Below are 25,964 nucleotides of genomic sequence, written 5' to 3'. Positions count from 1 at the left end.
GATGTTGGACGGCCACATGGAAACTGCTGGCACCTGGGGTCTTGCACCAACATGGATTGCTGCAGCCAAAACTTGGCTGACCCCGAACTGGATTCATGTAAGCACAGCAGGTGAGGGGGCGTGTGGAAAAACGAACGAGGAGGGTTCATTTATGTGGACTGGGACGGGTAACCTTGCTCCTCCAGGTTTTCAGGGCCATTGGGAGTGGCCACCATCACGCTACACCACGATACAAAGTGTCATCGTCGCTACCGCTCCCACTGACATTTCCAGTCCACATCTTTTCAGCAGGTCGTCAATTTCTTCACGGGGTGGGCAGCTAGAATTATTTATACTGCCACTACCAAGAAAGATTGGCATCATAGACAAACATAGGCCCAGCAGAAAAATATGTACAGTATATTACTGCACCAAAACACTAGTCAGTGTATATTATTGCACCAAAACATTCCTCTCTATTTACCTCTCACAAACTAAGCTACGCACTAATCAGTGTAATATACAAAGTGTAAGCAGGAAACTAAAATAGAAGGCGGCATATTATAGGCCTGTTTGGTTCCAGCCCTCTAAATTTTAGACCCATCACATCAAAGAGAATCTTACTATTTAAAAGTATTAAATAAAATCTGTTTATAAAATTTTTGCACAGCTGGGTGCTAATTCGCGAGACAAATTTAATGAGCCTAATTAATCCATAATTTGCAACAGTGATGCTACAGTAATCATCCGCTAATCATGGACTAATATACCTCATTAGATTCGTCTCGCGAATTAGCACTGGGGTTCTGCAATTAGTTTTATAATTAGACTTTATTTAATACTTATAAATGATAAGATTCTCTTTAATGTGACCCCTCTAAACTTTAGACCCCAGGAAACGAACACACCCTATGTACCTACGTCTCCTAGAACCAAAGAACAATGCTACAATCTCACAACAACAATTTCCACCTGCTGGATAGTGGTCCGGATACATACTGCTTTGTAATGTAACTTACCAAATGATCCATCTCCATATTACATAATCAGGACTACCACTAGTAACCGCGCCTCCGAGTAATTCCCAATTGCCAGATGGAAAGCTTACCCTCACAATGACAATACGAGGTATCAGCTGCTTCCATATCGCGTAAGTGACTGTGAAAATGATGCCGGTGGCGGAGGCCGCCGAACTTCAGAGCTTCCTTCCATCATCTGAACGACACTCTTCATTGTAGGCCGTGTCACTGGCTGATTCTGCGTGCACCAAATGCCGACCCTCACCATCCTTTCCAGCTCCACCTCGTTGACACATTCCCCAGCTGCCACTTTCTTCAAGTCACCTGATATCACGTACTCGTAGGCCCACTCAGAAATGTTGCATTCCTCACCGGCCAGCTTCAGCTCCATGCTCTTCTTGCAACTTATTGTCTCAAGGAGCATGATGCCATAGCTGTAAACGTCCACCTTCACTGTGATTGCCGTGTTCTTGCTCCATTCTGGTGCAAGATATCCACGTGTGCCTCGCACGCCAGTGAAGGTCTGTGTCTGGTTCCCTATTAGCAACTTTGCCAGGCCAAAGTCCGCTATCTTCGCCACCCCCCTGCTGTCAATGAGTATGTTCTCTGGCTTAATATCACAGTGAATTATAGGGCCATCTATCTCTTCATGAAGGTACTGTAACCCCCTTGCAACATCCAGCACAATTGCAACCCTATTGCTCCAACTTGGCACTGCATCTGACCTGAAGAGGAGGTCCGCAAGGGACCCATTTGGCAAATACTCATACACAAGCAAGCGGTGCATGCCCTCATTGCAGAATCCGAGCAAGCGCACCAGGTTACGGTGATGCGTTCGTGCGATTGCACGCACTTCCCGCTGGAATTCTCGCTCCCCATTTTCCGCCATCCTCTCAAGCCTCTTCACTGCAATGTCCTTGTTACCGTTGGTCAAGACACCTTTGAACACCGTACCATAAGCACCTCTTCCTAGCTCCTCAGAAAATCCATCAGTGGACGACTCCAGATCCTGGAAAGAATATGATCGAATAGCTATGCTCTCTTCATCAAATTTTGAGTCTTGCTGTTGTGGAGCCCTCATGTATCGCGATGACAGTCGATGCTTGCAGAGTAGCATGTTTGCTAAGAGCACAAGAAGTGAGAAAACAGCCAATGCAACACCTGATATCAATATGGCGACTGGGCCAGACCTTGTCTTTCTTAGGGAGCCTCTGGATTCGTAGGTGTATACCTTCACAAATATTGTAGTGTTGCTACCAGGAACCATCTTGCCATACCTCATAGGAAGCATCTGCTTTGAGCAGTAGGCACCAAACCTTGCGATCTCACAAGCACAGTCAGAGAGACAAAGATCCTTGCAGGCTTCAATGCTTGTTGTTGGTGGTGGAACAGCATATGACATATCTGACCAGCTAGTGTTCTTCAACTCAACCATCGTAGCTGTCAGTCTGATGTCATCATTAGAGTTATTCCCTGTGCAACCACCAGTCCGCACCCTCCAGCAACCTTGCATGCTTCGGTTGGCACTTGAGAATTCAAAACCAGGAAGGCAAGAGCAGCTACTTTTCCCATTAGAACTCACATGACAGAAGCTATTTGGACCACAAACGCCTTTCACATCGCAGCGATCACTGCTAGGCTGCAGCCATACGATTTCTGTCATGGGTGCTCTCCCCTGCCCAAAGAAAACATGGGAGTAGAGTCGTAATATACCATCTGCGTCCAATGTCAGACGAAAGTATACATCTGTATCTGAGGAAGCTTTAGAAGATTGGTTTGTGAGGAACAACACTTTTGTATATAGTGAATTTTGATCGAACATCCATAGTGTGCCATTGGGATCCAAGAAAACTGTAAGGAGGTAGGAATCGCCATAAGTGCCAGTATTCCAGTATGAGCTATCAGGGTCGACTGCGTCAACAGGATACATCACAAGGTTGCCATCTAGCTGGTTGGAAAGGCGATACTTCCCCGTGGCATGGTTAGTGTCAGATACACTTGAGAACAGCTGGCTACCAGGAACTAGGTTCTGTCCTGGCAATAAGGTGTCCGTCGGAGAAGCAAAGGTGGACAAAAGGACCTGTTTTTTGATGTCGTACAACACAAAGTTGCCGGTGTCCATCATCGCAGCAGAGGCAGGCTGAGTAGAGGTGGCGAATATGAACTTCCCTTGGCTCCCCGCATTAGCTGGAATCCATTGAAGACCACCATATGTTAACTGAATTGAGCCACCAGAAACCGGGGGATCATCCCGGTTGGCAGTCCACACAATATTTCTGGATTCGCCGATTATAAGCCAGACTCCGATGGAAAAGCCTTCATCATCAGGATAGAAACCAAAAGCAAAGCGCCCTGAAGGTGAGACCCAACTTTGCACACCGCCTGCGTCGATTTTGGATCCCAAAGGAATTTCAGTCTCGTTGGCATGAGCAGCCTTGGCAGGAATAGCTTGGCTGGCGAACAGAATCAGAGGCAGACAAAGAATAGAAGGGGGCATTTTTTTTGGGGGGGGGGGGGGGTGGGGGGGCGAGGGGAGGCAGAGGAGTATTGTTTCTTGGGCTCTGCAAGATGAACTGAGGGGTGCTCAAAGGAGAAGTTGCAGCGTACTTATGATGATGCTGATTTATAAATCACGATAGTGACCGGCACATGAAAAGAAATAAGTTGACCTGGTCCTAGTCGAAAGTATGAATTTAGTGAAAGGAAAAAAAAAGGAAAAGCAAGAGGACCATCAAAATACAGTTGTGAACTTCAGATGTTTTAAAACAGTGACAACTCTAACAGGGAACAGGATTTGTGTATTTTTCAGGTGATATAATTACAATCTGGTGAGAAGCAAGCTCTTTGAACAAGGAATTTTGCTATGTACAGTAGAACCAACCTTAGTGATCAAGGATCATAAAACAAAGTTCTCGAAAACTCATGTAGATCCAAGTCATGTGACTTTGTCATGCAGAAGCCGGCCACAAACCGAGTCAACTCACGCATGGTTCAAAACTTTATTGCAGAAAAGTAAAGTTGAGTTGGCCATCTTACCAAACATGGATTAAAGAGTTGCCGGCCATCTGTATCGATCTTGGCCCGAAATCAGAATGAAGTGCTGCATAATAAGAAAAGAAGTTGAAGTGAAGATCAAGCAATGCAGGGTAACGAGAGAAACCCACTGCTCGCAGCAAGTTTACAGCCTCGACTGGGTGCTGGGTAGTACATGAATAGCATTGTTAAGGCATGTACGACGCGATGGCTGCCAAGGCATAATTGGATCTGATAACTTAACTAACCCTATCACTGAAATCTTACGAGACCCTAAAATTTTGCCAGCTGATTAATCAACCTTTGACTGAGGAATAGTTCACGTACCCTTGTAGAAGGGCCGTAGGGGAATGAATGGAGCCGAGTGTATTCATCAGGACCTAGCCGAGTCCGTCAATACACAGTACACGGATGACGGGATGAGTACTCCAGGTACCTAGCCGAGCCAGTCAGTACACTGTACCTAGCCGAGGCCGTCAACGCACAGTCAAACAAGGGATTCTGATGAATGAAAGCAGGATGAACTCTGATTCTGTACCTGGAGTAATGGACGACCCCAAGGTCGCTTGAAATTCGATCGGTCAGTGCGCGCTGATCTATGTAGCTGCCGCGGCGCTGTATCGTCCCAAACCAATGATCTGGAATGGAAGGCAGTTGAAGAGAAAACATGTTCAGGCAGCTGCAGCGGGTAACCGCGCGGCCGCGCCTCCCTCGACAGCCCCACTTCCCCGGCGGCGCGGCGGGGCATCAGCGCGCCGGAGGCAGAGGAGGAAAGAGATGGGTGGCGGTGGGGTGGGGGCCGGAGGGAGGACGAACTCGGCGGCCGAGCCACCGAGCCCGGCCGGAAGCCGTTCCCACCATTGCTACGGGAGGAAGAGTGGCTGCGCGCCACTGATGCGGCCCACTATGAGGATGGGCCAGGCCTTCTGTTGGGCCGAGTCGACAGGGGCGGCAGCCCAGCGACCGCTGTGCATGCATGATGCCTCTCCGTCCCGTTGAGTTCGCCGGTTCGGCAGCTTCTTCCTGTTTCTTTTCCTCTTTTTTTTATTCTTGTTTCGGGTAGACTGATAGACGGCGGGCACTGGATCCATCATTTGGCCTTCCTTCATCGGCTGCGTGATGGGCGATTAATTGAGTTATTATTATATAAGTTTTCTCGGAGCCGCGATCTTGACTGGCTGGACTCACGCTCGGCTCTGCCGTACGAGCTCGTTAGCGATGGTCATACAAAGCCTCCCCGTTCTTGCTTTAATTTATAACCACAAGATTTGAACAGGTTATTTGTTTAATAAACGAAAACCGAGTTGAGTTCAATTGATGGGGACTCTTCATGTATTTTTATTTCTATTCTACTTTCCCTGATGGGAACAGAGGGGTCGCCGTCTTCTTTTGTTCTCGACAAAAATGGCACGGGCGAACGGACGGCCCGACGCGTGCGCTAAGCTAGCAGAGAAATCCTCCACGTGCCAGCCCGTGCGGCAGATATTAAACGCCCGCCTGCCCGGGTCGTTTTCATCCATCCTCCCATTCGCGTACGCTAGTGGACTCCTGCTGGACTCGCTCGTGCCGACCGACCACACATGGAGAGGATAGGAGCTTTTTTAAAAAAAAGGCTAAAAAGAAATTTAAATTTGAAAAAAGATGCCGACTTGAAAAATTTTAAAAAATAGGTACCGGCCGGATATCTCCCGCCCATTCAACAGGCGGGAGGTTCTAATTTTTTTTTCAGATTCCTCGCGAAAAGATCTTTCCTGCGGTCTGGTCGGATGACATCACAGCCGTTGGACGGGTGGGTGGTACCGCAGACGCCCACGCTTTGCTTTCCGGGCGGGGCGTCTCGACGCTCATCGCTACCCTCCTGCCGGTCACTTCTACTGCTGGGTTGTACGAGAACCGAACACCTCGCTGCTCCTACTCCTGACTAGCAGGCTAGCACCACTAGACTCCGAAACTTTCGCTGATTGAGATGTCACGTAGTCACCCCCTACCCCAGAGCAGTGGTTACGCAAGGCTTGCTAGCAAGTCCTGCTAGCCATGCATAGGCTATCAGTGTAGGCATCGTGTAGACCCAATGACGTACGGGTGCCAGTGCCACTCTTCTGCTGGCTTCACAGTACGTCGATCCAATCGCCCCAGAGCCACCACCGCGTCAGCTGAAGCCGTGGAAAGAGAAGACGCTGTCCTTCCTTGCCCGGTTTGACCGCGCCGTATGCGCTGTTTTCCTCCGATTCGATCGATCCTATTTCCCCGATACGTCGGCGATCGAGCGTTCACTGTGGGCGAGAAAACGACAGCGCCATGTAACCCAGCAGTAGAAGTGACCGGCCAGGACAGCAGCGATGAGTGTCGAGACGCCCTGCCTAGAAAGCAAAGTGTGACGCGGCACCACCTCCCGCCCGGCGGGATGCCGTCCGACCGCGGGATTTCCTATTCGCGAAGCGATTCTCGGGAGAGGTTGGAAAAAAATTTAGAACCTCCTGTCCAACGGATAAGTGGAAGGTTTCCGACCCTACACCTTCCGTCTGTTGATCGGAAAATAACTATTTTTAGAAATTTTTCAAATCGGCACCTTTTTTTCGAATTTAATTTTTTCTTTAACCCCTCTTTTAAAAAAATTCGAAACTGGCGGCCGGGCCCACGGCAGCCAGCCCAGCCCAGCCCAGCCCACCCCGCGCGGGCGCCTGGAAGCGTGTGGACTCTTCGGCGGCCGTCCGTCACTGTTCCCTTTCCCTTCCACCCCTGTGCGCCTAGCGTTGCCGTTGCGTGGCGTCGCTCTGGCTTTCTCTGTGGTGGTGTGGTGGCTACTGGCCAGGAGGGCTCGGGAGCAGCGAAGCCACACGAGGAGCACTTGTTTCCTTCCTGCCCCTGGTCCAGGTGACCGTTGCGCCTTCCGACTCACCGCCCCTCTTTTTAATTTCCTCCCACGAATCCCGTTGATCCCCGAGAGAGAGGAAGGCAATTAGCGTCAAGATCAGTTCGTCAAGGCAACGGGCACAGGGCAGGAGGCGTGCTCAGGCGCGGTGCGGGATTCCTTCCGCCGCAGGCTCCTTCTCCTTCCTACCAAGCCCAAGCTAGCAGGTTGCAAGGCAAGGCAAGACAAGCTGCCGGCGGGTTTCCTTCCCCCCTGCCTTGACTCGGAAGATCATCCAGCCCAATCGATCCGGCGCCGCCACCACGGGCAGCAGCACAGCACAGAGCAGGTGATGCACACTAATCTTCTTCCATCCTCCCTTCTCTTCTCTTCGATGCTGCATCCATCCCATGCCGCTTGCTGTGCCGTTCACTACCAGCTCCGTTCCGCCCCGCAAATCGTCTCGTCCTTGCGGAGTCTATGTATGCATGCTGTCTTTTCTTCTCTGTTGCTCCACCCATTGACACGAGATTTCCCCATTTGGTTTTGGATCGGATGAGCGCGTCTTTCCCTTCCTTTTTTCCTCCTTATACCCAAGATGGAAACATGTATGTTCATGATTTGTTCCGCTCTCAAAGTTACCTTAGCTGCTCCCCTCTTTCCCATCTGAAAAGCCCGATGCAGATGCCTCCGATTCGCATAAAATCCGCTGTCTTACCATCCAAGCCTTGCATGTGCAGTTCAGCAAAACTTAGTTGTTAAGTTACGCCCCTTTTAAGATATATCCCTTTTGGCTCAAAAGAAAAACTCTTCTTTTGCATTCCACCACAACCTCATCCTACTCAGTAATTTAAGCTTTACGACTTATTATCTTTTACAAGTATGTCGGCAAGCAAATCAATCTTTCCCTTCGGTCAGATCCGCGGCTCCGACGCTTCGGGATGGCCGGAATATGGGCAAAGCTACCAGCTTTCCTCCGTTCACATGCCTTGTTCGCAGCCGGCCTGGGGCCTGGACTCACACTTCCGTTATCAGTTCCTTTCCATGTGCTGTTGATGAGTCATAAGTAGGATTGCAATCGCCATCACCATGCATTCATTGATTGCTGTCACCTTTCTCCTCTGTTGCACTCAACCCCGTGTCAACATCATCAAGCAAATTTGATTGATTATCAAATGCCAATCAGCTAATGCATGACACTCAGGCAGCAGATTCTCGTGCCACGTGCTCACAATTTGGCATAATTGTTCATGTTTCACCTTTCAACTGAATGTGGGTGTAGCAAGCACAAATTCATGTGGCTCTGATTCAATGTTTCTCTCACAAATATGTTTTCTCTTGGGGCATTATGTTGCGTCCGTGTCACATGTTTCATGTCATCCTTACATTGTACGAATGTTTATGTACGCAGGAGTTAAAGGGCAACCATGGCTACAATCAATGACATAGGCGTCTCCGCGGCTTTCAATGTACTGACTGCCATTGCCTTCTTGCTGGCATTTGCATTCCTGCGGTTGCAGCCCATCAACGACAGGGTCTACTTTCCAAAATGGTACCTCAGGGGCATGAGAGACAACCCAATCACCTCTGGTGCAGCTGTGCAGAAGTTTGTCAATTTAGATGCGAGATCATACTTGAAATTTTTAAATTGGATGCCGGCTGCTCTCAAGATGCCCCAGGATGAGCTGATTAACCATGCAGGTCTTGATTCTGTGGTCTATCTACGGATATACCTAACAGGGTACGTTGGCTGCCCTTTTCAATCATTTAGTGCTATGTGTGAAACCTATAGCTGGGCAACTTAGGCTGGGTTATAATTTAATCTACATATGCTTAATGTCCTTCATCACTATTGTTCCTGTCTTTCGATGTCTTGGCACTAATAGAACTTGTACTAACCACTGCAGGCTCAAGATATTTGTTCCAATTACGGTTCTGGCTTTTATTGTTCTGGTCCCAGTGAATTGGACCAATGATACCCTAGAAAGCATGACAGTAGTCCACAGTGATATTGACAAACTCTCAATATCCAATATACCTACTGGGTCGAAGAGGTGAGTAACAGATCATACACTACTTATTTTTTAGGCTTTGCACTTATCTCCAAAGGCAGAGACCTGGGTGCAAATTTAATATTCTTCATGTTTGTACAGGTTTATAGCTCACTTGGCCATGGCTTATGCGATCACATTTTGGACCTGCTATGTATTGCGGCGGGAGTATCAAATTATCGCCGACATGAGGTTGCGCTTTCTTGCTTCAGAGAAACGCCGACCAGATCAGTTCACTGTATGATCTTTTAACTCTGCTACTCTTTTCCTGTTTGGTTTGGATCAATATGTTTACTTTGTGTTGCATATCACATTGAATAATTGAACAAGTAGATACACTCTATATAAATTTCCAGTTAATAATTCTGCCAACTATGCACATGCGAACTTGGAGTTCTCCATCATCATCTAACAAACCAAATTCGTTTTCAGATCCATCTATTACTTGGGTCTAAGACAAACGTTTCTTTGCGCGTTCTAGATATATAGCATGAGACCGGCTGCAAATTCCACACATTTATTTAGATCCTATTCTGAAAGTCAAAACTTTTTCATATCGGAGCTATCTTTACAGAGTTGTCTTGATAAGTTGATGTGCATTTGAGTTTTTTAATGTAAATTGCTAATTTGTCAATGTGTTTTAGGTCCTTGTGCGGAATATACCACAAGATCCAGATGAATCAATCAGTGAGCTTGTGGAACATTTCTTCCTTGTCAATCATCCTGATCATTATCTAAGACACCAGGTACCTTCACTAAACTGCGGATATGGTTACTGGCCTCTGCATTGCTACAGCTTTGCTCTTTATAATTTCTTTCAGCCCATTATCAACGTGCTTAGTGGCTTTGTAATTAGCATAATGCAAATATAGTTGCTCTTTTTCTTCTAGAAATTATTGTTTCTGCAAATAAAAAGTGATTGAAAAAAGAACTCTTCTATTAGCATAACTCCCATTTTTGTTAGGATTCTTGTTTATGCAAGTTACTAGTGATCTGAAAAGGAACTGATGAAAAAAGATCATATGATGTGAAAAGGTATGTCATCTGATGAGATTGAGTAGAACAGATGTAGAATGTCATATCCATTAGACAGTTTTCTTTTGCTGCTTCACAGGTCATGCATTTTCTTTTCATCCCAGAATTAGTAGTGGAGCCTTCTCTTAATTAATAATAATGGTTTGTATTAGGGAGAAATATTAATATCTTTCTCTGTAGGTGGTTTACAATGCAAATAAACTTGCTGATCTGGTTGAAAAGAAGAAGAAGATGCAAAATTGGCTTGATTATTATCGACTCAAGTATGAAAGAAATCCATCGAAGAGGCCTACCACCAAGGTTAGTCTGCAAGAATAATTAGATGGCCATTTCTTCTTTATTTTCCTTGTCAATCTTGATTTCTTCATCTTTAAACTGGAATGTTGCATTAGTATCTTTAGTTTTAACTCAGTGCCATTTACCTGAGCTTTGTTGCAGACTGGCTTTCTTGGATGCTTTGGCTCCAACGTCGATGCTATTGACTACTACAAATCAGAGATTGAGAAGATAGGGAAGGAAGTAAGTTGTAGTATCTGTCCTAACATGATCATTATACCATTCACCTGTGTCAAAGTGTTGAATTGGCCCTTGACTAGATTATTAGCCTTTGTATATATGCTTTAGATACTTTACATACCTTCTTATTTTGGTAGGATTTATTTTGTGTTTCCAAGTTTTGGATATTTCTTCTATGTGTTAGATTTTGTTTATAGTTAACATGACTTTAAAGTTGAGAAGATAGGGAATTAAGTTGTACCATCTGTGCTAATAGAATCATAGGACCATTTTACCTTTCACTAAATGTTGTTCTGATCACATTGACTAGATTATTAGCCCTTTCATCTATGTTTTAGCTAATTAGCGGTAGATTTTTTAATGGATCTTCTTATTTGATTAGATTTATATCATTGCTAGTTCTGGATTCTTTTTTGGTGCATTAGATTTTGATTACATGCAGAATAACTTTAATATTGATGCTTCTCGGTACACAGGAAACTGAAGAGCGTAAAAAGGTCATGAAGGATCCAAATTCAGTTGTGCCCGCAGCATTTGTTTCATTTCGCTCCCGTTGGGGTGCAGCAGTCTGTGCTCAGACCCAACAAACCAGCAATCCAACAGTCTGGTTGACTGAATGGGCTCCAGAACCTCGTGATGTTTACTGGAATAATCTGTCCATCCCATTTGTTTCCCTCACAGTCAGGAGGTTGATAATTGCTGTGGCATTCTTCTTCCTTAACTTCTTTTATGTTATTCCAATAGCATTCGTACAGTCTCTTGCAAACCTTGAAGGAATAGAGAAGGCCCTTCCATTTCTAAAGCCCTTGGTTGAATTGTAAGTTCCACAGGTTGATTATTCAATAAACTTGTGTCAGTTCCTTAACTTTTCAGCATAGCTGTAGTTTGATATTTTAGATGGTAATACTTTGCATGCTCTTTGGATAACATTCCCTGATTTCTTCTTGTGATCTATTATGCAGACCAATGATTAAATCATTCATCCAAGGGTTTCTTCCTGGAATTGCTTTGAAGATCTTCCTTATAGTGCTTCCCACTATACTGATGTTTATGTCTAAGTTTGAAGGACTGATATCGCAGTCTTCTCTGGAGCGGCGATCTGCATCTAAGTACTATATATTCTTGTTCTTCAATGTCTTTTTGGGGAGCGTAATTACAGGATCTGCTTTGGAGCAGCTTAAAACCTACCTTCATAAGTCAGCAAATGAGTATGTTCTGGTGTTCTGCCATCCTGTGCCTCCACATCTACTTATGTACTCAAACTGTTTAGACATAGCTGCATCATACGGCTACAAACTCCTGTACACAATTGAGTTGTCCCTTTGTTTATAGAGGTAGATTTGGTTGTCTGCTAGGAATATGGTCTATATTATTTTGATTAATATAATTCTACTCCACTAATTGATGTTGGGAAAAAATATTAGAGTAGCAGCGGCGCCTTCTAAAGGAATGAAGAATTGAGTCTAGGCTAATAGCAACACTGTCGATTCTAGCCAAAAAAGAAAGAAATAAAGAAAGAAAAGAAGAAGAAATAAGTAAAAGAAAAGAAAAAAGGTTAGGCCGTTCATCGGTCAATGTGATAATAAAACTTGATATAGGAGGGAAGCTGATTGTTTGGTGCTGGCGTGCTGCCTCCATTCCAAAATATAAGGTGTTTTAGTTTGGTCCAACTTTGACCAAGCTAGTTTATAGAAAACACCTTACAGATGGAGGGGTGTACTCAGTAAATTTGGCATCAAGGCCCAACTCCTTGACATGTTAATGTTGAAGTGTCAGCTTATGTTTGTTTTCATTACCTTGTTCCAACGTCCTTGCATTCTCTTACTGAAAGTAAATGGTGGTCATGGTTTCTGGAGTGTGACAATATTGCTTGTTCTGCAGTATACCAAGGATCGTTGGTGTATCCATTCCAATGAAAGCAACCTTTTTCATAACGTATGTAATGGTTGATGGTTGGACTGGTGTAGCTGGTGAAATATTGAGATTGAAGCCACTTATATTCTACCATCTCAAGAACTTCTTCTTGGTCAAAACTGAAAAGGACAGAGAAGAGGCAATGGATCCTGGCAGTATCTGCTTTGACTCTTGTGAACCTAGAATACAGCTATACTTCTTGCTTGGCCTTGTTTACGCTGCGGTGACACCATTCATCCTTCCTTTTATATTGGTATTCTTTGGTTTGGCTTATGTTGTCTACCGCCACCAGGTACGAGACTCTCTCTTAAAGAGTTTACAATTGATTGCCAAACCCACCGAGAGATATTTAAATGATTTTGTTTGTTTCCTTGTCTGCTTCTCTTGTTGCAATGTGTTATCAGATAATAAATGTGTACAATCAGCAATATGAGAGCGGGGCGCAGTTCTGGCCAAGTGTTCATGGGCGTATAATCACGGCGTTGATCGTATCACAACTGCTGCTCCTGGGACTGCTGAGCACAAAAGATTTCGAGGAGTCGACGCCTGCGCTCATTGTTCTTCCTGTGCTGACCTTTTGGTTCTACAAGTACTGCAAGCACCGCTACGAGCCGGCGTTCGTGAGGAACCCGCTGCAGGTATTCCTCTCCCCGTAACATCATATGCTGGATCAGGTGTGCTTCGTTACTGATGAATTGAGTAATACTCGTGACTGAATGAACTCGAACCGAATGGAACGCAGGAGGCGATGCGGAAGGACACCCTGGAACGCGCCCGGGAGCCCAACTTCGACCTGAGGACGTACCTGGCCAACTCGTACCTGCACCCGGTGTTCAAGGGCGGCGACCACGACGACGACAGGTACTCGGCGGTGGACGAGGATGGCTGGATGGAGGAGGAGGTGATCGTGCCGACCAAGCGGCATTCCAGGAGGACGACGCCTGCGCAGAGCAAGTACGACGGGTCCGACGGCCTGTCGTCTGTGCCCGAAAAATCATAGTACATGCTACAAGCTTCTGTGCAGTGTACACGATGTCAGTAGTCGCTACTAGCGAGTCTGTACAGAATGAAAGAGGGGGATGCTGTTCATCGCTTGGTTGTTTACTGCTCAACCAAGCTGAGGGAGAAAATGTTGGGCTTACTGGAGAAAGTAACATCAAAACAATCTTCTTCCAACCAGGATGTACCACAGTTAATGTTGTATGTATCTGAATTAGTATCCACCTCTGTCTATACACATGCATATCGCGACTACCTTGTCCGCAACCATTCTGGTAATCGGAACAAAAAGAAATTAAAAAAAACAGTTGAGAGAACACTCCTCCCTCCCAAGAAAAAGAAAACAAAGTAAACTCTCAAAATCTTGGTCAGTCATGGAACTGAATGGCGACCGCCGGCCGATGGATCATCGTCAGTCATGCCACCTGAGAAGCATCACGACGCATCGCATGGCGATGTACACCTTGGACCTCTGCTCCTTGAGGGATCTGCTGAACCCTCCAGCCGCCGCCGCCTGCCCTCCTCTCTGTCGCCGCATCCCAACCTTCGTCTTCCTTCTCAGCTTCCTTCCTTCCCTCCTTCCCTCCTTCCTCCCTTCTCTGACCAACAATGGAGGACTCTACAGGAACTAGAGAACACAGCAGCTGTGTTTGCGTGCTCTGCTTCTCTTGTAATTGGGGCGCGGTTGGCTTTGCTGCTTCCGATGGCCCTTATATAGCTTGCTAGGTTTAAGCAGATGCAGATCGCAGAGATAAGGCTCCCAGCAAAAACATTAGCTGCATAATGCAGGCCGCAGCCACTTGCAGGAGCATCGTGGCATCACTGGCAACCCACGCCTGCATGCCGCTTCACCATCAGACATGGCAGTGAAAACTAGCGCTTCTTTTGTATATATATTATACTACTGCCTATCTCCATGGCTACGATTCCTCTTGTCGTCCTCATCAACCAACCTCTCATGTGCCGATCATGCCATGCGAGCTGCTGCTCAGTCGTTGCTGCTGCTAAGCTTCCTCCAGCTCCGATTAGATCGCTATAGTTTAGTCGAGGTCCGACGGCTCCTCCTCGCGTGCATCAGTCACTAGCTAGCAGCTACTCTGCTGCTAGGAAGGTCATGTGGCGACGTATCGCGGCGTTGCAGGGACACCAGGGCCTCGCGTGGCCCTTGCCGGCCACATTCGCATCAGGCTCCGGCACGAGGGCTTCGCAAATCGCGCAGGAGATACCCCTGCTTGGTCACCTGCCCGCGGCGAATATTTCTGCTCGATCTGCTGCTGCTCGCGTACCATACCATCAAGGTTACAGCCTTACAGGCTTACAGCAAGTTGCGTTGGAGACACCACACGCTGGCCTGTAACTCCAGCAGCAGACAAGAGGAAGCTGGGTGAATTATTGTACTCGTATATATTACCACGCACGATCAGTGAGATGTAAAAACAGTTTTGCTTGTAGTAGTGGGCAGTATTAACTGTGGGAAGCAAGCCAGATTTAACTGAACTCGTCAGCATTGCACTGCATTTATCAAGATCTCCAAACAAGCCCAAGTTATTAGTGCAGGCATAGTAATGACTAGGAAATAAACTCAAATTTCGCAGAAACTGGACAATAGGTGAAACTGTTCAAATTTCGCAGAAACTGGAGAATAGGTGAAACTGTTCCATCAGAAGCTAGAAGACTTGCTCCCCCCTCTTTCAGCTGTGTTGAATTGAGGGTCCCGTCTGCATGCATACGAAGCTGAAGCCACTGCATATAGATGCCTTTTCAGTTTCATCACCTGTTCATTCTGCTCCATATATTACTGAAGGAGGAGTTGAATTACATGGGCAGCCAAGTTAGAAGCAGATAGTGGCGGCATAATGCATGCATGGAGATGTCATAGTGGGCAGCAGATGAGACTATATCAGAAAATAAAAGCTACTGCTGACTTCCTGCCATCAGTTCTGAAGAATGAGAAAGACGATGCAGCTTATATGTATGAAGAATGATCAAGTACTGAGACATATATATACCCTTTAGCTGTGGTTCAGTCTGGTTGCGAGCAGCTTGAGGTTTCCTGCTGGCCTCCGCTCTGCTAGCTACGAAGCGTGCGGCTCCATTGCATTGCAGGGCACTACTGCCCTAGCATTGTTTGCGCCATTGATGCTGCTTCTTCCCTAGCTACTCCATCGCTGCTCGCTTATATTTGCGCGGAAGGACGGAAGGGAGGCAGTGCAGGCGCCGGGCGGTACTTATTACCGGTGCCGATTTGCAGGTGCGAGCGCTTTGGCCGGCTGCTCTCCTCGCCGTGCAGCGCAGCGGCGACTAGATGTTTAGATTGGTCGAGTCATCGTATGGATGGCGCGCGGACTTGGGAACATGGACGCATGAGGAGGAGGAGGACGGAAGCAGCGGCCGGCGCCGCCCGGAGGGAGATCCACCCGACACGGCGCGCGTGGCCGACAAACTAGGCAGATGCCGAGTTGCTTGTGCTGCGTTGCGCGTCGTGCGTCCCGTGTATGCCGCTCCCCTGTTGTCTGTCTGTCTCTCAACCTCTCGGAGACACACACACACACACACACAGAGCGGCCCACTACGGCAAGAAGACGTCCACCGCGGCCCGATCGATCTGCCGAGCCCACCATGGAAAGTAAAAACTATGGCCCGGCTCGCTCATCTGCTTGCTAGGCTAGGTCCAAGTCCAAGCTCCAAACATTTGTTCGAAAACCAGTCCAAGCTCCAAACCATCACACGACTCCCATCGTCTCCGGCTCTCCCCACGGCATTTGCATTGCGTGCCTTCCACGGACCACTGCTAATGCCAGCGCGGTGGGGCATGGCAACTTCATCATAATCTTTTCACTATGCCGGCCGCCCAGATGATCATCCCATCTGGGACCGGAAGCTGTCGTTATTGTTGTCTACGACTGATCCATGCGCTGTTTCCTTTAGCTAGCCTTCCAACGGCCCAACCGTCACAGCCCCACCACACCTCCCTCCTTCCTGTCCTGGAGGCTCGCACGGTTTCGTAGGAATGAAATTCAAAGCAAATAGTAAAAGAGAACCCACAATGATTCACCGGCATGAGAGTTGTCGGACCTGATTAGATCCCTTTGGCAAAGCCACACATCCAATGGTCGCCACCAATAATAAAGAGACAGAGACGGAAGATCACATGATGAAGCGACGTCTAATAGCACGATGGCAATGTTGATCATAACCACATGAAGAGGATTGTTCTTCATGCGGTCGGCAGGCACCGCCAAATGCTGACCTCGCTCGCCAATGAGTACGCAAGAGTGGTCTTCAATGACATAGTACCCCAAATGGCCAAATGGCCAAAACACATGACCATCATCCACGAATGTTGGCTTGAAACAGAACCCTGACGATCAACAGACATTGGCGTGGAAAGTCCAACGCAGCGCCTTCAAGGAGGATACGAGGATACCATCGTCATCCTGACTGAAGAGATTTGAGTTTTTCCCTGAAGAACCCAATAAGATGGGAGAATTAGTGCAACATAATAACACCTGTAATGAGGGTAATTACATCATTGTTGAGCAAGGCTTCCTAAAGCCCACCCACATCCACATTGGGTCCATGAAGAGCAAGCGAACGGTTGAGGAAGGTCATTTTAACGTTGAAGATTAGCCACATCCATGACCCCGTTGCCTATGGTAGTCTGCCACCATGGTGTCACGTATACATGGGCGATGACCACTGGGCTTAACCCACTGTCCTGAATGTGGATCTGAATTCACAGAGAGAGAGAGAGAGAGAGAGAGACTCTCTTTCCTGAACTCTTGTATTTTCTGTTCCTTGCTGCATTAGCCTCGCTACTAATTCTCACGACAAGTTTTGAATGAATTCAAATGCTGAAGCGAGTGGAGCCGGGACAGCTAGATTTCGAATTGGCAGAGGCGCGCTCGCCTTCTTTTTTCTTTTCTTTTACATTTTGCAGCTAGCTGACTGTACCGAGGCTTTGTTGATTAAGCAAGGACTAATTCACCTGAGTACCTGACCTGGGAGCAAATACGAAGCGCAGAGAGAGGGAGAGAGAGAGAGAGAGATGGCATCGCATCGCATGCATCTGTATGATGATGGTACGGACGGTAGAGAAATGCTTGGAGGAAAGCGAAGGCATCGGAGGAGTTCCGAGTCCAAGAAGCAAGGACGCGAAACGTGGTGGGTGGGGGTCCGCTGATGGGAAGAGAAGAGTGGAGAAAGACCAAACCAACGGCAGGAAGGAGCAAGGTCAGCAACGCCAAAACCGGCCGTGGTTTTGGCAGCCCGCCCACAGAGGCAGCTGGTCGTTGGCTGGTTTCCCCAGAAACCGGGGCAGGCATACTAGTATACCAGAGTGGATGATTGGATTGGACGGCGCCACTGCTGGCAGGCTCCGGGGTTCTGGTTTCCACAAAACCAGGAGCGGGGCCAACCAGAAGAAAGAAGAGAAACCATCCTGATGATGGGTGCTGGGATTCCTGGTTCTGGGTTGGAAAAGCCGGCGCGGCCACTGGTGTGATGATGGATGGGGTCAGGGGGAGGTGGAGGAGGAGGAGGATTCCTCCCGGATGATGAGATCCGGCCGACCGTCCTTTTCGCTTTCCCTGCTCCCAGCAAGTTACGCGGCGATTGCCGCCCGCCCCCGGATGCTTGCTAGTGGTACCAGTTCACTGCGGTTGGCGTACTACTCTTGTGTCTCCCTTTTTTTTAAAAAAAAGTTTCAGGGCATGCATTTGGATTACCCTGACTAACGCATGTTTAAACACTAATTAGAAGTATTTGAACACTAATCAGAAGTACTAAGTATAGACTAATTATAGAGCTAATTGCACAGATGGAGGCTAATTCGCGAGATGAATCCATTATGCCTAATTAATCTATGATTTGACCATGCTTAATAGATTCGTATTATGAATTAGCCTCCATTTATATAATTATTTTATAATTAGTCTATATTTAATACTGTTAATTGGTGTCCATACATCCGATATGACGGGATTAAAGTTTAGTCACCTGGATCCAAATGTACCCTCCATCCAAAACCCTCGCTACTGCTGTGCTGTGTCTCAACGGTTTTTGAACCAAACCAAAATGACGTTTGAGAAAACCCAACCAAAATGATGTCCTGCTTGCTGCATGCCTCCTTGTGGAAAAAAGCAAATGGTCTCAAGACCTTCGAATTGGATCCAACTCGTATAAGGTTACAAAGAACAGTACTTAGAATCTCCTGGTTATAGCTGTAGATAAACATCGCGGCGGGCACGGAACGACCCATCAGAAAACTAAAGGACGCAACTAATAACAATCGAGCAGGTGATGGCAGCTTGGATTAACCAAATCAGTTTTTTATAAAAAAAATAAAGGTTAGAAAAAGAACAATCAGCCGCCGGTATCTAACCTGGTGGGGCGGGCGGGCGGGCGTTCTGGAACGTGACGCGGCCAGTATATTACTTGGGCCACACACCACGCCAGCGGTTGAAAACCGGGCTGGCGGGATCCAAAACCGTGGGACTGGGCGCCCACCGTATTGCCGAGGTGCATGCACCCTCCAGATGGATGGGATTAAACAAAGACACCCAGCTCACCAGCGGCATGTGCCCGTAGTACATACGGCCCGCGAGGCAAACCATTCGTCCATCCATCGGAGGGCAGGCGGAGCACGCGGCGAATCCTCGGACCCGCGCGCGCGCCTTCCCCACCCCCCGCAGTTCCCAGTTTCCGGAAGCCAAAACCACTGGCGCCGTCCCACTCAACCCGCTGCTGCCAGCGCCGGGGAGGGGATATACATAGCGTCCTCTCCCTCCTCCGTTGCCCAACCAGCAAGCTGCATCCACCCCACTCGCACCCATCGATCGACCTCCATCCAGCCTTCGACCATTCCCCGTTCGTTCCACAGCCTCGAGGAGGAGGAGAAGGAGAGATGAGGCTGAGCTGCAACGGGTGCCGCGTGCTCCGCAAGGGGTGCACGGACGCGTGCACCATCCGGCCGTGCCTGCAGTGGATCAAGGCCCCCGACGCGCAGGCCAACGCCACCGTCTTCCTCGCCAAGTTCTACGGCCGGGCGGGGCTGCTCAACCTCATCGACGCCGCGCCCGACGACGCGCTCCGCCCGGCCGTCTTCCGCTCCCTGCTCTACGAGGCCTGCGGCCGGATCGTCAACCCGGTCTACGGCTCCGTGGGGCTGCTCTGGTCGGGGAAGTGGCACCTCTGCCAGGCCGCCGTCGAGGCCGTCCTCAGGGGCGCGCCCATCGTCCAGATCTCCGACGAGGACGCCGCCGCCGCCAGCCCCGCGCACCTCCACAAGGCCGCCGCCGCGTCGTGCTACGACATCCGCCACGTCGCCGCAAAGGCCAAGCCGGCTGCGGCTGCTTCTGTTGCGGCGGATGATGCTGCGGCGGCACCGGCCGCCTCGTCGGCCCCGGCCGACGACACCCAGAGCAGCAAAGGCGGCAGCGTCCTCCGCAAGGTCGCCAAGCCCGGCCGCACGCGCTTCAAGCGCGCATCCTCGTCGTCATCACCGCCATCGAAGAGGCAGGCGGCCAAGAGGAGCAAGCCTTCCGGCACGGACGACGACGACGACGACCTGGTGATGGCGGACCGCCGCCATCACGACGAGGAACAGCACGTCCAGCAGATGATGGCGGACCACGCGTCGTCCGACGACGACACCCACCACCACCAGGAGGCGTCGGCGGCGTCGCTCGACACGGACGCCGAGGCCGCCTCCCACGTCAGCCAGGCCGAGCAGACCCCCGCGGCGGAAGAGGACCAGCTCCAAGAAGAGCAGCAGCAGCCGGGGCTCGACCTCACGCTCGGGTTCGGACTGTTCGCGCCCGTGGCCGCCGCCGCGCGCCCGCCGACGCCACCCGCGGACGCTGGCTGCAGCCGCGGGGCCTGGAGCGCCGCCGAGGAGCCCGCCGCCGTGGGGTTCCAGTTCCTCTAGGCTAGCTCTTGCAAGCGGCACCCTCATCTCCTGTACATGTGTTACACAGGCAGACAGAGACGAGTGATAGAGGTCGCCATAGCAAAACATAGAGGAGCGTCCTAGTTTATTTTTGCATTGGGAGGAACAAATTCAAGTTTTCCCCCCACCTCAAATCCGTTTCGTTTAGATTTAGGCCCAAAGAGAAGTAGGAGCACAACTCCTTACAATTGTTAAAATTAGGCTTCTTTCCCTTTGTTTTCTTTCTTGACTGAAACATGATACAGTTTCCTTTTTTTTTTCTCTGTGAATGGATGAATAAGAGGAAGAAGCAAATTGAAACAATGCCATTTTATTTCATCAACTCTGACAATCTGGCTGACTGATTGGCTGACTGATTGACACGTACCTTCGCCTGATGCCGGAAATGGTTGCTGCTCCTTCTCTGCTCTTCAGTGCAGCATGCACGCATGGTACCTACAGGAGTCGGATGGTCCGAGGTAGAGGAGCTAGGGATGGAGGTCATAGCTGCAAACCACTGAGCTGATGTCACCGAATCCAGCTCCAGCTTGGAGGAAGATCCTTCTCCGCTCGTGCTCCTCCCGCTCAACTAGGGCGTGGCTCCTGAGCTGGAGGTGGCTTTGGAGCAGCTCCTGGGTCCTCGTGCTCGCTCGTGCCGCGACAGCGGCCACGGCCAGCAACATCAACGTTGCACCGCAGAGACATGTTGGCAAGATGCAGCAACTTGAAGCATCTCTATCTCAGATCTCTTGGACAGCGATACGAGCGATCGGTATCCAGTGAGACTGTGAGTGAGATGTAGGAGATATTTCATGGAATCCACGTTTGGCATGTGATCTCGCGCAATGGAGATCGAGAGGCGAGATCTTAGCAATAACATCCAAACGTTAGCAAAGAAAGAGGGCATGCTTTTTACCCCCAAATAATCCTGCCGCCTAGTACTAGTCCACAAAACGTCCAAAATTCTTGCCCCAAATAATCCTGCCGCCTAGTACTAGCTCACAAAATGTCCAAAATTCATCAAGAAATCTGCTTGTAGCGTGCCAAGTTACCATGAGCGTTTCATGCAAACACAAGACTTCTCACACATGAGCATTACATTCGTATTTCAAACACCCACAAGGGTGCTGCCCTATCAACTCTCGTCCATGGGATCGCTTCCACCGCCTTGCTTGGGCTCTACATCCTTGTCTCCAGCCGCAGAGGATGATCCAGCTTTGGCAACCGAATCTTCCAAAGCCTCCAGGAATGAGACCACTGTGAACTTATCTGCCATAAAGACACACACACGGAGAGAGAGAGAGAGAAAAGGGATTTTCAGATACCAAAAACTGATGCATAATGCAAAATTTACAAGACAAAAAAATCGGTTTCAAACTTCAGTAACAGACATTGGTTGCCATTTAGCTCTTGCTGCCTAGACTATATATATGTATATAAGAATTACTGCTCACTGAGCAAATCTCCTTTATAAATACCAATATCACAAGCATGCTAGATATAATGAATCTATCAAGTACAGAGTAGAAGTGTGTGGATGGGAAAGGAAAGGATTTACATTTACTCGGGTCAACTCCAAATTGGGCAAGATCTATTTGCCCAGTCCGTAGCACCTGTCACACAGCCAAACATCAAAATCAGCATACTACTAGGAACTAACGACATCACTGTATAGCACATGTAAATGGTAAGGATGAGTAACTAACATGGGTGAATGCATCTAGTTGTTGACGCAAAGGAGGACTTTGGAGAAGCTCAAGGATATCAGCGGGAGTCCATGAGCCCTGGAACAATCACCACACAATTGAGCGCAAGGATCAATTCAACTGAAAGCCAGGTTAGTAACATAACATTACAAACCTCCGGAAGATGTGATGCCAATTGTTCAATGGGCAGGTTCTCAATTAATGGCAAGACCAATTCAGGCTTCAAGATGTCTCCTAGTCCTAGTCCTACAGCACCAACCCAAAAATTATAAAGAAATTTGGTCAATGACAAGAGTGCATCAGTTATGGCACTTACCAGCATCAGGGTCAGCTGCAGCACCTGATATACCTGGAGAATGTAAGTAAAAGTTTCAGAGGAGCATATAACAGAGAAGAACTCAAAGGGAATAGTTTTCAGCTGGTACCTGATGGCTGTATTGCACTCAGTATTCTTTGCAGGTCCTCCAAGCGTACAGGTCCAGCAGCAGATGTCACTTCACCAGCTAAATCAGAAGTCATGCTCTGATCAACTAAATTCCCAGCTCTGACAAATGCATGAAGGTAAGGTGTAAAAGTTATCAAACAAGGTGGTAGAACAACATCTGCCATACAAAATGTACAAAGGTGATGCTTTCATCCATATAATTCGAAAAAATATCACAGTGCAAACAAGACCAACAACAAAAATCACATTTTAAGAAAAAAAATCATGTTTTCGTTCATATAACCGCAAAAATATCATGATGCAAACAAAGGCAGTGAAATCAATGGACAACAATATTCAGCCAGATAAAGACGATGCTAACATTAATTCTGAGACTGCATTGAGCGTGTATTATAGACTCAGTTTCCATAGCCATGTATTATACATATTGGTAGGATATTAAGGCCACAATGGAATTACATACCTGGAAGAGATATCATCATCAGCTGTATCTTCAGACATTTCTGCTTCGATAGGCACTGCAAGATCTGCCTCAGCATCTGCACAGCAATACGACTTAGCATTGATCAAGAACTGAGTTAAGCGCTGAGGCTGCCAACATTCAGAGCGTACCTAATGGTCGATTTATGTAGGCATTAACTTGGATGCAAATCTGGGAGTCCCCATCAGCATTTGGTTCCTGGAAAAAAATAAAGAGCACAATGATCATCCGTTGAGAATGTTGAAGGAGTTACAGCTTTCACACAAAAACTATTACAGTTCCACATTAACTGACCTGCATCCAGAAGAAGAATTTTCTGCCGTCATGCTTGAACTTCAAGATGTAAACCCTTCCAGATGATTCTGTTACCTAATGAAGTGAACTAGAGTTGATGAATGAAGCATAATCAAATTGAGAAAACATCTCAAACTTGCATTAATATTACGGAATACCTTCTCAAAGACGGCCTCATCAGGAAAGACAATTTGGTCCTTTGATAGATGGAATCAAGGACAGACAAAACTATTGTAATGTCCTGATATAAATAAAAGCAAAGAGAAGTGGAGGCGTTTCCAAGTTCAAACATTCAAGTCCACAAAAGGACCATATAAGTTCAAACATTTATAACAGGCAGTTTCTGCAAACTATAATTTCTAACAAACTAAGAATTTCTTTGAAGTATTCCAATCAACTGAGAAAATCAGAATAGAGTGAGAAGTGCTACAAAAAATACAAGTGCAAGAGGATACATCTTCAACTATGTTCTGTCCACGATCAAGCCACTGAAAGTGGACTAAGCCTTCTTCACCCTACAAAGAGGTTTTACAAATATTCTTGGTGAAATTCCAAGAAACAAATAATGTAACTAGCTTATAAGTTTTATTGACAGCAAGCTTAGTATAAGTTTGAGCATCCATACCCTACCAACACGAACAAGCCCCTTGCGTGTGTCTGGAACCACTCGTGTTCCCTCAAGAGACATCTTACCGGCACGAAACTCACACATGACATCCTGGCAAATACATCAAAGAAATACATTAATCTACATCTAAAAAAATTACAGTTTGTTAATTAAAAGCAATGAGATTGCAAATTTTAACATAGAGAGCATTCAGATTGTGACAACTGAAATAAGATTTCAGTGCTCTTTCATTGAATGTAAAACTCTAGGCACTATCTACGAAGAGAAAAATATAAGAATGGACAAATGCAGATACTACCCAACTTACATAACAAAAGGCTTATTATTGTTTTCATTTTCCACATTTGCACATCACTGACTAACATTTAACTCATTATAACCAGTCTGAATTCTCAAATGAAATAAACATCAGAGTATCAGACGCAATGTATTCACATGCTAAAGTACACTATGAAGCAGCAGCAGCTGTGGCTTCTAAATTTGCATAAAACATAAGTTCAGTGCCCCTAAAAATTCTACTTGTATTGATCACAAACACTTGTGCCTGTTGTTTGGGCTGTGTATGTTAGGCCCATGAGCCCATCTGTAAGCATATATATCCTCCGTAGCATAGCAATGATGTAGGACAATCCAGATATTGCATACCAAAAGACGTACACTGTTATAGAACTTGAACGGGGGGCAGCATGGTTGCTCTTCTGATAGGAAAGCAATAAACTCGCTACAAATCGCTATTTAATAAGCTAGAGGTGATAGCAATTCAAATAAAGTAAAAATATTGCTGGTACCAAACTACCAGTTCTCATGCTCAAAAATCACTTCTAAGTGGAAATCACCAAAACAAACAGGAAACAAAGAACATAAGTGTTGATAACCAAAAGCTTGTGCATAGAGCTATACAAGAAGATCACAGAAACAGTCCGCTAACATGCTAGTACCGAATCTAGAGTGCTAGTGCCATTGGTTTATGACATGAACCACAAAGTTGGCACTCCAGATAGAGCAAATATACTGAAATACTTCTGGCTTCAATCTGAAGTCCATGCTAAATAATCATGAAGTAGGAAATGTGGCATTAGAAAGTCAGTATCTGCAGAAGCAACAAGAGGACAAGTGACATATTTACCTGTAGAGGCTCAGCGCTCTCCATGTGACAAAAAAAGGCGATTGCTGCAAAGTATAAGCCCTACAGGATGCAAAGGATTAATATGAATGAGTAAAATCTTTGGCAGTCAACTAGATCAGGCATCTTAGAAGTAGCACAAAATAGGAATCAGGCTTTGAGAAGAGCATCTGATTCCTGCCTCACAGTTAAGATCAATGAATGGCATGTACAACAAACTGGCTAAATGCTAGTAGAACTCTATGCATATCCAATAGAAGCAGTTTGGGCGCACGCATATCACTTCCTGGAATACAGAAATACGCACTTCTTATGTAATTTAGAGTAATACGCGCTTATGAATAGATTAAAGAGAGACGGCTAATGAATCTATGGTTTTCGCATTGTCAATTCCCTGGTAGCCAATGCATCTAGAGAATTCCCAGCATGTCCACCGTAGAGATATTCAGGGCGATAAAAATCGGCATTGCTTAGCAAGCTTGCGAGTCAGGGCGCACACGCACGGGCTAGGTTGTTTAAGCTTTGGGAAGACAAATCAGATGCGTTTGCTTCGGTCGCGGAGGAATGAACCCAAAATCCTATCGGGCATAATACGTGATGAAAACCTCTTGAACGCAGCGTAGAAATCCGCAGTAAACTTGGACGGATGGAGCGTCCGACCGAACAATCATTGGGGGGGGGGGGGGGGCGAGCCGCTAGGGCTTGCTTTTGCTTACCAAGAGTTTCCTGTACCACAAGCCCGGACGGATCAGCAGTCCGCTCCGCAGCAGCAGAGGGAAGGAGAGAGAGGAGGACGAGAAGAGGCGGCGGCCGCGTCGGCGTCAACGTCAGCGTCGGCTTGTGGGTTGCGGCCTCGCCTGTCGCCTTGGTCGGCTCTCGGCTGGTTCTGGGGCGGAGTCGGAGAGAAGAAAGAAGCCAGCCAGAAAGGCCAGCTGGGCTGTAGTTTCCAGATGGGCCGGGCC

General features: G+C 47.4%; 4 protein-coding genes across 8 annotated transcripts; 2 read left to right on the top strand and 2 right to left on the bottom strand.

Moving 5' to 3' along the window:
• Positions 1-932: 932 nt before the first annotated feature.
• On the bottom strand, positions 933-4,877 carry LOC112887815 (G-type lectin S-receptor-like serine/threonine-protein kinase LECRK3). Of its 4 annotated transcripts, none has more exons than XM_025954084.1 (4): positions 4,570-4,877; positions 4,359-4,494; positions 4,035-4,098; positions 933-3,667 (listed from the first exon to the last, which is right to left on the bottom strand). In XM_025954084.1, exon 4 carries the CDS (start codon positions 3,493-3,495, stop codon positions 1,111-1,113), a length of 2,385 nt encoding a protein of 794 aa, XP_025809869.1. In that variant the 5' UTR covers positions 3,496-3,667; positions 4,035-4,098; positions 4,359-4,494; positions 4,570-4,877; the 3' UTR covers positions 933-1,110. The 4 variants fall into 4 exon arrangements, with proteins under 4 accessions (XP_025809869.1, XP_025809871.1, XP_025809868.1 ...); XM_025954086.1 differs by having other exon boundaries at positions 933-3,380; positions 4,570-4,876; XM_025954083.1 differs by having other exon boundaries at positions 933-4,098; positions 4,359-4,488.
• Positions 4,878-6,823: 1,946 nt separating this feature from the next.
• LOC112886012 (CSC1-like protein At3g21620) lies at positions 6,824-13,621 on the top strand. Its single transcript, XM_025951747.1, has 12 exons — positions 6,824-7,231; positions 8,294-8,623; positions 8,790-8,936; positions 9,036-9,171; positions 9,578-9,679; positions 10,149-10,268; positions 10,407-10,487; positions 10,961-11,301; positions 11,447-11,692; positions 12,366-12,690; positions 12,803-13,036; positions 13,141-13,621. The coding sequence occupies exons 2-12, from the start codon at positions 8,310-8,312 to the stop codon at positions 13,396-13,398; spliced, it is 2,304 nt and encodes a 767-aa protein (XP_025807532.1). The 5' UTR covers positions 6,824-7,231; positions 8,294-8,309; the 3' UTR covers positions 13,399-13,621.
• Positions 13,622-18,991: 5,370 nt separating this feature from the next.
• LOC112884676 (nucleolin 1-like) lies at positions 18,992-20,654 on the top strand. Its single transcript, XM_025950152.1, has one exon. The coding sequence runs from the start codon at positions 19,303-19,305 to the stop codon at positions 20,323-20,325; it is 1,023 nt and encodes a 340-aa protein (XP_025805937.1). The 5' UTR covers positions 18,992-19,302; the 3' UTR covers positions 20,326-20,654.
• A 558-nt stretch (positions 20,655-21,212) lies between these two features.
• LOC112884677 (26S proteasome regulatory subunit RPN13) lies at positions 21,213-25,899 on the bottom strand. 2 transcript variants are annotated; one of them, XM_025950153.1, is made up of 14 exons: positions 25,719-25,899; positions 25,006-25,065; positions 23,877-23,969; positions 23,707-23,766; positions 23,410-23,448; positions 23,252-23,326; positions 23,089-23,155; positions 22,940-23,015; positions 22,457-22,575; positions 22,348-22,380; positions 22,186-22,277; positions 22,032-22,109; positions 21,884-21,938; positions 21,213-21,594 (listed from the first exon to the last, which is right to left on the bottom strand). In XM_025950153.1, exons 2-14 carry the CDS (start codon positions 25,027-25,029, stop codon positions 21,461-21,463), a joined length of 945 nt encoding a protein of 314 aa, XP_025805938.1. In that variant the 5' UTR covers positions 25,030-25,065; positions 25,719-25,899; the 3' UTR covers positions 21,213-21,460. The 2 variants fall into 2 exon arrangements, with proteins under 2 accessions (XP_025805938.1, XP_025805939.1); XM_025950154.1 differs by having other exon boundaries at positions 22,348-22,371.
• Positions 25,900-25,964: the final 65 nt, after the last annotated feature.

This window comes from Panicum hallii, chromosome 3 (genome assembly GCF_002211085.1).
Source record: "Panicum hallii strain FIL2 chromosome 3, PHallii_v3.1, whole genome shotgun sequence".
Taxonomy (NCBI): domain Eukaryota; kingdom Viridiplantae; phylum Streptophyta; class Magnoliopsida; order Poales; family Poaceae; genus Panicum; species Panicum hallii.
The sequence above is the reverse complement of the archived record's forward strand: the minus strand, read 5'-3'. Positions and strand labels throughout refer to the sequence as shown.